The 11,905-nt window shown below is 45.3% G+C and overlaps 2 protein-coding genes across 3 annotated transcripts; one reads left to right on the top strand and one right to left on the bottom strand.

Moving 5' to 3' along the window:
- The first annotated feature begins 241 nt into the window (after positions 1–241).
- Positions 242–7,859, top strand: LOC108601438 (PHD and RING finger domain-containing protein 1). Its single transcript, XM_017989336.2, has 7 exons — positions 242–607; positions 662–2,860; positions 2,922–6,627; positions 6,688–6,767; positions 6,822–6,950; positions 7,014–7,199; positions 7,259–7,859. Exons 1-6 carry the CDS (start codon positions 251–253, stop codon positions 7,173–7,175), a joined length of 6,633 nt encoding a protein of 2,210 aa, XP_017844825.1. The 5' UTR covers positions 242–250; the 3' UTR covers positions 7,176–7,199; positions 7,259–7,859.
- Positions 7,860–7,891: 32 nt separating this feature from the next.
- LOC108603599 (dihydropyrimidinase) lies at positions 7,892–11,352 on the bottom strand. 2 transcript variants are annotated; one of them, XM_017992543.1, is made up of 10 exons: positions 11,286–11,352; positions 10,822–10,988; positions 10,616–10,759; positions 10,491–10,540; positions 10,152–10,426; positions 9,948–10,094; positions 9,251–9,474; positions 8,952–9,187; positions 8,421–8,888; positions 7,892–8,362 (listed from the first exon to the last, which is right to left on the bottom strand). In XM_017992543.1, exons 2-10 carry the CDS (start codon positions 10,962–10,964, stop codon positions 8,283–8,285), a joined length of 1,767 nt encoding a protein of 588 aa, XP_017848032.1. In that variant the 5' UTR covers positions 10,965–10,988; positions 11,286–11,352; the 3' UTR covers positions 7,892–8,282. The 2 variants fall into 2 exon arrangements, with proteins under 2 accessions (XP_017848032.1, XP_017848033.1); XM_017992544.1 differs by lacking the exons at positions 9,948–10,094; positions 10,152–10,426; positions 10,491–10,540; ... (1 more) ...; positions 10,822–10,988; positions 11,286–11,352 and adding an exon at positions 9,644–9,759.
- Between the last annotated feature and the right edge of the window lie 553 nt (positions 11,353–11,905).

Genomic DNA, 11,905 nt, shown 5'->3' on the forward strand with positions numbered 1-11,905 from the left:
CGATAGGTTTGCATAAGCGCAGCCAACTTAACTTCAAAGTGTAGCTGTAAAGAAGTAGAAAAATCGTAGAAAATATGAGAAAGAAGTAAAAGTTGACAAATAAACATAAATGCATGCAAATCAAGAGGTCAATTCGCTGTAAAAGTATTACCTATAGCGATTGTAATAACTGTACATAAATTCAAAGTCGTTATTTATATATATATATAAATATATATATATTCACATACACATACACAATTGTATTAGCATGCCTAATTCCGGCGACTGCAGTGATGCAGACATGAATCAACCGTCTTGCAGCAGGAACGCTGGACGTAAAAATGAGCGAGATAAAAGAAATCGTCGTATTATCATGCGAATCGAATTCAACGATTCCGACGATACAGATGCAGATGATTTAAGTTCTGTGTCCAGTAATTGCAACGATACTTCCCCTACCACCGGTATATCCAGCGCCATTGACCTTGATACGCGACCAACGACGAGCTCCACAGTGTCCCAAACGTGCCGCAATGCGCCTCGCCAGCGACGCATTCGACGTGCTGCCCAACGCATTTTATCGGATAATGAAGCTAACAATGGAGCTGGCAGTAGCGGCAGTGAGGTAGAAATTAATACAACAACAATTGCTCAAATGTTTAATATATTTTAATTATAGGACGATAGGCGCAGCACACGCCTAAGAGAACGTGGTAGGAAGCGCAAAAAGCTGCAGTCCACAAATTCCGAGAAGCTAATTGATGCTGCCGAGGATATGAACAAACCTGATGGCGGTTTTAGTTCCGACAGCAGCAGCAATGAATTATTGGAAAAATGTCCAATTTGTTTGTTGACATTCCGCCAGCAGGCAATTGGCACACCTGCCACATGTGAGCACACGTTCTGCGCGGCATGTATTGAAGCCTGGTCAAAGAACGTACAAACCTGCCCCATAGATCGACTTAGCTTTGACCGCATCGTAGTGCGCGATAACTACACGGATCGAAACATTCTACGCGAAGTATGCGTGGATTTGAGCAAATCAAAAAAAGAGTTAGTGCTGGAGGATGACGATGACGACGACGACGATGTGATTGCTGTCCCGGATGATGTGACCAATTGTGAAATCTGCAATAGTCCGGATCGTGAAGATGTTATGCTACTGTGCGATAGCTGCAATCAAGGCTATCACATGGACTGCCTGGATCCGCCGTTGGAGTCGATACCCGAAGGCTCGTGGTACTGCGATAACTGCATTGACTCCAACGATGAGGATGGTGAAGAACTGGACCTGGCTGAGGATTTGCATATGCTATACGAGGACATTCGAGGCATGGGTTTGCCTGAAACACGTCTACGCGTGCGCCAAGTGCAACAGCCGCGCATATTACGCACGCGTCAAAACGAACGCATCCGTGCAGCGGTACTGCGACGCACACGCGCCAGTGCAAACTCAACAGCTGCAGTGCCTGCGGATTGTGAGTGGCCATCAACATCCACAACAAGAAATCGCAGCGCCAGAACAACAACAACACAGCCACGACGTCGTCGGCGACGACGCGCACGTCATCGCACCTACATTGTCGAGTACGACATCAACAATTTCGATGAAAAGTTTGCACTGAAGACTACCAAGAAGGTTATACGACGTCGACGCCGGCGCACTGTTGGCCGCAGACGCAGTGCTCAAGCGTTGTCAGCGGCTGCGGCGACGGGTGTGCGGCTAAGCGCTAGCAAGCGACTGGCCGAGCAGTTGGGCGTCAAGCACGACACTGGACGTGGCTCGCATATAAATGGGAGCAGCGCTCAAAGCTTTACACTCTTCGGCAATGCCAATGCGCTGGAGTATTTCTCGGACAGTGATGATGGCGCTAATGCTGCTGCTGACATTGACGCTGGGCATGCGGCCACGACAGCGGTGCAGACATCGGTGCGTTTGGCTACCATTGGTGGCTCGCGTCAACGCAAGGCGCTGCTGCTGGGCAAAACGCGTGCAAGCACCGCGGCGGCCACTGGCGATATACTCTCAAGCATTATGGAGTTGCAGGAGCGTTGGTTGGGCGCCACGCGCAATCTAAGTGAGGTTCATATCAGCCCCGATGGTAAACTACAGTTGGAGCAGGAAACGAACTTAAAGCGCACCACAGATGCGGCTAATGCAGCTAAGCCGAACCAGGAGCCAGTTACGCAGATGCCATTATATCAGCGCGGTGGCGCCAATGCCAATTTTAGTCGTGGTGGAGGTGGCCGCAATTTCAACAGTCGCTATAGTGGCAGCAACAACAGCAACAGCAACTATCGTGGTGGCGGCGGTGGCAATAATCAATATCAGCGACATTCTACGGGTGGCTTGGATAATGCTCCTCCCGCTGGTTTTGGCCAACAAAACTTTAGCAATTTCAACAACAATAACGCCAGCAACAACAGCAACAATTTTACGCCTTTTAATATTCGTTTCAATACGCCGCATCAACAGCAGCAGCAACAACAACAACAACAGCAGCAGCAGCAGCAACAACGCCAGCAAATGCGTCCCTCAAGCAGTAATTTTCAACAGCCACTTAGAACTCCACAACAACAGCCACAGCCACAATTGTTTGGTGGCTTGCCAGCGCCCGTAAACTCAAATACTGCACGCATGTCACTGCCACCAACGCTTACAGTACCACCACCACCCACACCGCCACCTAGCTCACCTTGGAGTAATCCCATGTTCAAACTGAGCGCAGATTATGCCAGCAGCAAAAGTCAGCCTGACAAGCAGCAGGATGATGAGGAGGAGAACTGTCCAAATTTCTCAATTTATTCCCAGGAATCGCAGGCTGTGGCCACGGAGTTGTTTACACAGCTGCAACCAGCTGCAAGGGATACTGAGAAGGTTTTTAATATTAGCTATAAAATGCATTTTACATTTATTCATTTATGTACATACTTTGCAGGAGGAAGCGGCTGATGTGAATGAGGAGGATCTGGTACAACTAGATGATGATGATGAGATTCCTCTACCGCCAGAACCAGCTGCGAATAATAACAACAGTGCGGGCAGTGAACTTTACGAGCCAGAGAATCCCACGTCAGAGCAAGATGAGGATGTGCAGTCACAAAATAGCAACAGATTGGAAGCAGAGGAGTCTGTGCCGGCTGCTGCTGCTGTTGCTGTTGCTACTGTTGCTGCTGATGATGAAGATGACAGCAAAACGCGAAGCACGCCAAGTCCCACATTGAAGGAGGCGGAGGCAGGTAGAGGCAAAGGTGTGCTGGAACTATACGATGACAGCGATTGGGAAGAGTTGCACATAGAGAAGCCCAAAGAGTTTGAAAAGGCGCTGGCCAATGAAACGCCAGCAGCTGGGGAGCAAACCAAAGGCGAAAAAGAAGCAAGAAAGAAATCTGAAGACAACGCTGAGCCAGAGCGCTCCTATACGCCTTGCTTAGATGAGCAATGTGCTGAGGAGGAGGCTAATCGACTGCGTCTGGAAAAAGCCAAAAAAGCAGAAGCTGCAGCAGACAAAAAGTCAACTGAAGCGGCGCCGGCAGCTGGCAGTGTAATGGGCACTGAGCTCATCTCTGAGGACGAGGAGGCTACAGGCAATGATGCGGTAAGCAAGCCGCGCACGCCCAGTCGCCCACGAGATGAACACCACGCCTCGAGCCACAAAAACAAGCGCAATCGCAAGCGTAGCCGCAGTCGCAGCAAGGAAACTTTCAAGAAGGCAGGACAACGTCAAAAGGATCGCAATTATCGTGTCGATAAGCAGCAACGCAGTCGCTCCCATACGCCAGTGCGCAGTCGTAGTCATAGTCATAGTCGCAGTAGAAGTCGCAGCCGAAGTCGCAGCAGAACCCGCACACCTCCGCGCCCACGACGACGTGAGACTCGCTCCAGAACGCGCAGTCACTCTTATAGTCACTCTAGATCTCGTTCACGCTCACGTCAGCGGGGCCAGTATCGAGGACGTGATCGTGATCAGTCACGCAACTTTAACCGTGGGCGTGGCCAGGGGCGTTACCAGCAGCAGCGTCAGCAGCAGAATTATTCGAATAGAAACTACCAGCAGCAGCAATCATATCAATCGTATGGTCAGCGTCCCAAGCGACGCGAGCTGCCGCGCTACGATGTGCGCAATGTGGTGGGCGCCTCGCGCCATCAGCAACAGCAGCAAAAGGATCGCTATGGACGCGATGCTCGGCATGAACGACGCAGTCGTTCAGTCATTAGCTACGAGTTGCGTCAGCCCTCGCGCAGTTTCTCACGCAGCTGCACGCGCTCCCGTTCACGCTCGCCCACGCCGAAACGATTCCGCAGCTTCAGCATGTCACCTTCACCTGGCTTGGCGGCACATGAGCTCAACACACGACGCCGATCCTTGTCGCGACGCTTTGAGCGTTCGCTCTCAGCATCGCCGCCGCCGCCAGCAGCGTCAGCAGTGCACCAGCCGATGTCGCCGCGTTCGCCTTCGGGCTCACCCACGCGTGTAAACGGAGGACGTCATGTCAATGCCGGCAAGCACTCGCCTTGCTATTCGCCACGCTATACACCGCGGCTAAGTCGCAGTCGCTCGAAGAGTCCGCGCAAAAAGAAGAAAAAACGCACGGACAAAAAGAAGAAAACCAAAAAGCGCCAGAGCAACAATAGTCCTGTGTCCAGGCAGCGTCGCATCTCGCGCCAACGTGATCCGTTTGATGATGCGGATGATTTCCTGGCGCCGCCGTTGCATGCTAAAAAGGCGAAAAAGGCAGTTGGTGGGCACTGGTCACCGTCGCCCACACCAAGCCTAACAGGTGGCGGTATGGACAAGCCTTCCTGGACGCCGCCCTTGGGCTCGCCACCGTCACATTATGTGGAGCAGCGACGCAGCCACACGCCGCTGCTGAACACCAAGAAGCTCAAGCCCAAGCGCGACAAGAGCAAGAAGAAGAAGAAGCCGTTGGACAAATCGCGTAAGGATAAGAAACGCAAACATCGCACGCTCACACCGGAGGTGGTGCCCTCCAAGGAAGTCTTTGCCTCAGGCAACAATATACTCGTCAGTGTTAGCTTCAACAAGGAAGCCACCAGCACATCCAATGCTGGCAATTCACAGCAACAGTCGGTGGTCAGCCTGCCGCCCACGCGAAGTGAGTTCATGAGCACACGACTCCAATCCATGGAGCGCCTGGCAAACAACAACAGCAGCAGCAGCACATCCGGCAAGAAATCCAAGCGTAAACGCAAGAAGTTAGATGCTAAACCGGTGGCTATTATAGACTTGGAGCGTTCCCCGTTCCAGGTGCATCAGGAGCCGGCTGATGTTATTGTGCTCACCGACAGTGAAGATGCCAATGATAATCAGTCTAAGCGGCGAAACGAGCGACGACGTGGCAGCGCAGCCGATGAGTTACTGCTACGTGAGATTTCACGAGATTGCAAGAAGACGCCGGCAGTGGATCGTTTGGAGAGCATTTTGGAAACATCGTACGAGAATAAGGCGCCCACAACGGGACCCAAAACGCCGCCGGAGCCGCCACTTGTAAAGTTCAACTTACCCGCCAAAAAGCAGCACAAAGTGCGCAACAATCCGTTGCACGATGAAGCGGACGACATGCACTTTGGCGATGAGCCACCGACGCGCAATAGCGCGGACACGGAGCCACAACAGTCGCATCCAAATGAGGGTCAAAAGATTGGTCCAAATACGCCGCCAGACTCAGCGCCCTGCTCACCGGATGCCTACGATCCCTTCGAGCCCACAAAGTCGCCCTCGCTGTCTCCCTGCTCGCCCCCGCCGGCCTCCAATGTCGCCAGTGCACAGGTGGAAGCCAACACAGCGACGCAGTCCAGCGTTGAAGATAGCACACAAAAGCTGAGCAGCAGTCACAGCCACGCGGATGAGCTGCCGGAGAGCAGCACGCCCAGCATGCCCAATGCCAGCACCACACCCAGCCTGCCCAATGCTAACCTCAATCCAGTGGATTTGGTAATGGCCCTGATGAACAAGCCCAGCAACAGTTGTGCCACTACGCAGGAGCTATCGAGTAAATCCTCGGAGGTTAGCACCACCACACAATATCTCAGCAGCAGCAGCACCTGCACCACTGTAAGTGCTGAGGATAAACAGCAGTCCAGCGACAGCGGCAATACGGTTACAGTGCTCTCCAATGTGCTGCTCACTGCCAGCAGCACTGTTGTCTGCTCTGCCCCAACGCAACACATACCCGTTATCTCCAGTCCGCCCAGCAGCTTGACCAGAAAAGTGCCCAAGGCAGGCGGCGGCAGTGTGGCCAGCAGCAGCAGCGGCATTGTCAACATGCGAAATGGCGGGGGCGGCGGCGCTGGCAATAACGTGAATGCTGCCGCTGCTGCGGCTGCTGCTGCTGCTACGAGCGCTGCTGCGTTGGATGATACTTATAATATGGAAATTGAGAGTCCTTATTCGCCTGGCTCGGCGGACTATGAAGATCTGTTCGAGCCGCCGCCAGAGGGCGGCAATGCTGCTGGCATGCGACGCTCAAAGAACAGTGGCAAAGCGGAAATGTTTGATAATCTCTTTGGCAGCAGCTCACCCGTCACGCAGCTGAGAATGTCCTCACGTTTCAACAACACATCCTCTGGCCGAAAACAGCAGCGCTCCAGTAACAAAAACGATCGTAAATCAAAAGCAAAAGGTGTGTATAAACTATAAATTATAAACTATAAATCACTCAATTATTTCTATGTTTTTAAAGGTAGTAAATCTACAGATGATCATGGCAAATTATATGATGATGTACCAAGCTCAGCTGTTGACTTGCAAGTCAAGGATAAGGTAATACCTATTATATATAATTTAGATGCATTAGTAAACATATTGCTATTTCAGTTCCTGCGTAAATTGAATCGACAGGAGCGCGTTGTTGAGGAGGTCAAGCTTGTGCTGAAGCCACATTTCAATAAGAAAGTAATCACGAAAGAAGATTACAAAGATATTATGCGTCGCGCTGTGCCAAAAGTAAGTTGCTACTCTCGAAGGCACAATAACAATCCAAAACTAATTGAATTATTATCTATGCAGATTTGCCACAGTCGTTCGGGTGAAATCAATCCACATAAAATCAAAAACTTGATTGATGCCTATGTGAAAAAGTTCCGCGCTAAACATAAAAAACTGAGTGTGCTAAATACGGGGCAAGTAAGCAGTGCAGTCAAATGTGCCGCATATTTAAAGAAGCTCTAAGCAAATGTCAGTGGAATGGCAACAGTAAGTAATCTACATTCATATACATGTACATCAACTAATTAATTTATTTTCTTTTGCAGTTGTTTTTTCTAGACAAATCACGCAAAAACTGCAGCTGCATGCATTCCTAGGCCTCGTTCAATTACAACTGATGCACCGATGAGCGCAACAAAAATAAGAACACATATTAATTGGCATTGCTATTTAAAATTTAGTTTTTAAGCAAGACTAAGATCACATTACGAATGAGTTTTTTTTAGTGATTTATCTAATACAGAAATTAAACCTAATTACTAAGCAGGTACCTTCATTTTTCCCCTCACACACAGTTAAATTACACAAATATTAGTTGAATATTTTATTTGTATGACATTTTTTATTATAATTTTGTATTTTTCTCTGATCTGACACAATTTAAGTATGTAATGTGAATGTGACTCTATGCAGTTGATAATTTTTAGGCTCATTGGCATTATTTAAAAAGAAAACCAAACAAAAACTATTGATATTCAATTAAATAATTTTGCTTCAGTTTTGTTCAAATCATTTATTTACGTTAAATATTTAAATCAAACGGTATGTTCAGGCAGGTATAGATATATATTTTATTCGCAAAGGATAATATATTGTCAGTAAATAAATGTAAATGTATATCCAGCGTAAATAAGTCTATATATTAATAATTTTATTGAGTTAATATATTATAATAATGAAAAGCCCATTCGTTTCATTAGTTTGTCATATATTTTGAATAAAGAGTGCATGAACTACAACATAACAAACAAATTGTAATTGTTTTAATTGGTCCGTAAGCTGCACGACTTGAAATTGTTCTATAAATTCTCAACTAAGCGATGAGCAATGAATTCTCAATTGTAAATTATAATATTACTAATTGTCTTTGTGAAATAGGCTACAAGAGAATGCAATGTTGCATTATTAAATCATGACATGAAACTTTTAAGATTACACTTGTATAAATATATATAAATAGTAAATATTATATGTGTGTCTGTGTCTGTGTGTGTGATGAGCGATGATTCTGACTGATGGGAGCCCACTTTGTGCAAATGCAACACATGTTTATTTAGCTGTTAACGCTATTTACCAAAAACCAGATGATTTTCCGCCAGGTGGATTCTTTACCTTAATGCAAGCACGTACTCCTGATCTATCCAATTCCTCTGCAATATACATTATCAATTTATAATTGTTAATAGTAAAATATTTATGATGACGCACCACTAATCGAAAAGGATGATTCTTGCATATCGCGTTTGCCATCAACACGACCACGCACGGAAGGTGTGCTGCATATTGAACCCTCTGCAGGCATCGGTAAATTACCAGCAAGCATTATTGGCTCATGTGGTGGTATTTGAATATCTAGCTCAGCCAACTTTTTAGCCAAATTTCCATTATGAATTTCCTCATGCGGCTCCTCAAGTGTCTTCTGCACTTTACCCTCGATGATGTCATAAACAAAAGGAGGTCGAACTTGCATGGGTATAAAGCGTCCAAAGCCCTCGGCTACACGTACAACGCCATTTTCAGCACAAATACGTCCACGCACCAACACATATTCTGGCACACCATGCACAGTCATGCCCTCAAAGATATTAAAATCGCAAGCATGATGGTGCGACTCCTTTGAGATGGTGCGTGTGGCTTGCGGATTCCAAATAACAATGTCCGCATCGGAGCCAACAGCTAAAAGAATATTTTAGGTTACTTATAATCCATTTAGCATTTACTGTTCAATAAAAAACTTACCAATACGTCCCTTTTGTGGGTAAATGTTAAATATTTTAGCAGCATTTGTGCTTGTAACAGCCACAAATCTACAGGGATCGAGTAAACCCTGATGTACGCCTTTCTCCCAAACCAAGGACATGCGATCCTCAGCACCATTAACGCCATTTGGTATTTTAGTAAAGTTGCCAACACCCAGGTCCTTTTGTTGCTTATTAAAGGTACGATTGTCGCTGCCAGTTACCTGCAGATCATCGCTAAAAGCAAATATTAATTAGCATTGAAAATAATTGTTCACATTGAATAATATTAATACATACTAGGCTAGGGATTTCATTAGTTGTCTGGGAGTTTCAGCAGACTCACGTATTGGTGGGCTAGTTATATAGTAAATGCGTTCCGGCTTGCGTACGCTGCTCATGCTACGGCCAAGAGAACTTGCCAGTGTCTCACCAAACACACAATATCCGCTGCGACGAGCACGTCCCACAAGTTCTGCAGAGGATTTGCTAGTTAAGCTGGTAACATACAGCGGCGTCTTCATCTATTTGTAGTTTGATATTTTTAATTGATTAATAATTAACAATAAAAGACAATTGCAAACTTATATTGTTAGTATTGCTAAGTTGTTAATTGTTGCATATAAAATGTTAGCGAAGATTTAGTTATAAGGATTAGCCAGCGCAGTCTTTTGCTAAACAAAACAAACTTACTTCGTTAACTCTGATCGCTTCATATTGCATTTGGAGCTCATGCCATATATGTTTGTATACATATGTAACTTGCTAACTGATGTTCTCGTTTATTTTGACATATACATTTGTACATCAGGCATAATTTATAGTGTAGTGCCAATAACCGCATACATAGTACTTATTTATGTACAACAAGGTGCATCAGACAATAAATGAAAATGATAATAAATTAAAAGAATACAAAATTAAAATACATGTTTAAAAAAACATACCCCAGTTGAACAATTCTTAAATTAATGTTTATTGCAAATTTTATGTTTACCTGATGCGCCAAGATGCAAGCGCGATGGACAGCCTCCGCCTCAACCTCTTCTTGGCGCGATAGCTCATGCCCCTCGGGACCGCTGATACCCTCGGCCAACAGGCGATGCGTGTTTTTGGCAATAATATCGCCATTCTCAGCATGTATCTGCAAAGAGATAATTTATAGTCGCAGACATTAGCTGCTAGCGTGTGGCGCTCTCACCATGGCCACTCCATTTAAGCCTCTTATGCGCTCAAACACATCCAGCAGTTCCGCATCGCTTAGCATATAGACACCTTTGTTGGCCATAAACATTTTGAACGAGTTAATTCCCAGCTCCTTGCAGCATATGCCAATCTCCTCGTAAACGGATTTTGACCACCAGGTGATGCCCAAGTGCAGTGCATAGTCACAACAGGCTTTGGGATCCGCCTTGCTGCGCCACTCGTCATAGGCCTCCACCATTGACTCATGCTTGTTAGGCAGCACACAGTCAACTAATAAATCGATAAAGCTTTACATATAAATACGCACGTTAAGCCAAATACGAAAGCCACTCACTTATCATTGTTGTGCCACCAGCCACTGCTGCCTTGGTGCCGTTGTAAAAGCTATAAACAATATATGTATGTATGTGTATGTTTAGCCTGTCGCAAAATGCAAATAAATCAGTTGAATTAGCTTACTCATCGGCAACGGATACGGCGTCGCGCGCAGGACTCTGCAGTTGTGTATGTGGGTCAATGCCCCCGGGAATAATCAATTTTCCGGCCGCGTCAATGGTGCGGACTCCCCCAGGTATTGTTATATCCGCCGCAGAACCCACAAACCTGCGGTAAGCGGTTAATAAACACACATGCTGAATTTAACACATTAAATACCGCATACTTACTTAATTATGCCATCCTCAATGTAAACGTCTGCCTTAAACGATTTATCATGATTGACAATTTCGCCGTTTTTGATATAAACTCGATTTTGAGCACTTTGCAAGTGAATAGGCACTTTCTTAACGGGCTTCGGACTAGTTGCCATTATTATAGTATATTTTTCTCTGCTCTGTAATTGAATAATTCCTTTAAATCATTTGCGTGAAACAAATGCTGTATTCAACAAATTGTGTGGGGTGGGGAAGATGGGGAAATTAGAGCGGGACGGGTGAGAAGTAGGGCGAGACACATACACATATACACATATTAAATGGAAAACCACTCAGCATAGAAAAGCACAATTGGCACGAAAGTGTTAAAAATGAAAGAAAGAACACAAATTATAAGGGGAACAGGGTTAAATATAAGATATCAATAACGTAGAGTTTCATTAAATATGTATACACTGTACTTTCTTTCAATTTACCGTTGAACTTTAAAACCTTAGGAAAATTTCTTGCAGCCACACCTATCGCGCACCCTTTCCTTTTAAGTAGTAACAAAATACTATCGACTTTATCGATATTATATTTGCATAGTGAACTAGATGACACTGTGTTGCTTGCACTGCAGTCTTATTACATAGTGGACTGGATGATACTGCGTTGTTAGCACTGCAGTCTTATTACACCACTGGAAATTTGCATTATGTAACGGAATTTTAAATTCAAATGTAACGCTTATAAATACAGCAAAAGTAGCATTACGACCAATTAAGTTTTTGAAACAAGTTAATGACAAACTATTTGGTTTGCATGTTTTCCCTTAGTGACTAAAAGATAAAGACAACTACAGTATTGTATATTATATGTGTATGTATATTAATTAAATAATTAAATCAAGTTTTGAGGGATATACATTTACATCCTAGCAAAATTATAATCTAATAATTACAGGAAATATATCGATATCGAGATGTTGAGTCATATTTTGTGTTTCGCAAACAACTACATAAATAAAACGGTCCAACAGAAGACATTACCGGTTCAGATTTATATCAACATAATCTTGGCCTTCTTCTCTACTATCATTAGTATATAGGGAGGA

This window comes from Drosophila busckii, chromosome 3R (genome assembly GCF_011750605.1).
Source record: "Drosophila busckii strain San Diego stock center, stock number 13000-0081.31 chromosome 3R, ASM1175060v1, whole genome shotgun sequence".
NCBI lineage: Eukaryota > Metazoa > Arthropoda > Insecta > Diptera > Drosophilidae > Drosophila > Drosophila busckii.

Bases quoted from the DNA above. Each gene is read 5' to 3' on its own strand.
- LOC108603599 (XM_017992543.1), bottom strand. From the start codon at position 10,964: ATGGCAACTAGTCCGAAGCCCGTTAAGAAAGTGCCTATTCACTTGCAA. The intron at 10,760-10,821 runs GTAAGTATGCGG...CGCTTACCGCAG, and splicing joins ATTGAGGATGGCATAATTAA to GTTTGTGGGTTCTGCGGCGG. The intron at 8,889-8,951 runs GTAAGTTTTTTA...ATATTCTTTTAG, and splicing joins CCCACAAAAGGGACGTATTG to CTGTTGGCTCCGATGCGGAC.
- LOC108601438 (XM_017989336.2), top strand. From the start codon at position 251: ATGCCTAATTCCGGCGACTGCAGTGATGCAGACATGAATCAACCGTCT. The intron at 6,628-6,687 runs GTGTGTATAAAC...ATGTTTTTAAAG, and splicing joins TCGTAAATCAAAAGCAAAAG to GTAGTAAATCTACAGATGAT. The intron at 6,951-7,013 runs GTAAGTTGCTAC...TTATCTATGCAG, and splicing joins TGCGTCGCGCTGTGCCAAAA to ATTTGCCACAGTCGTTCGGG.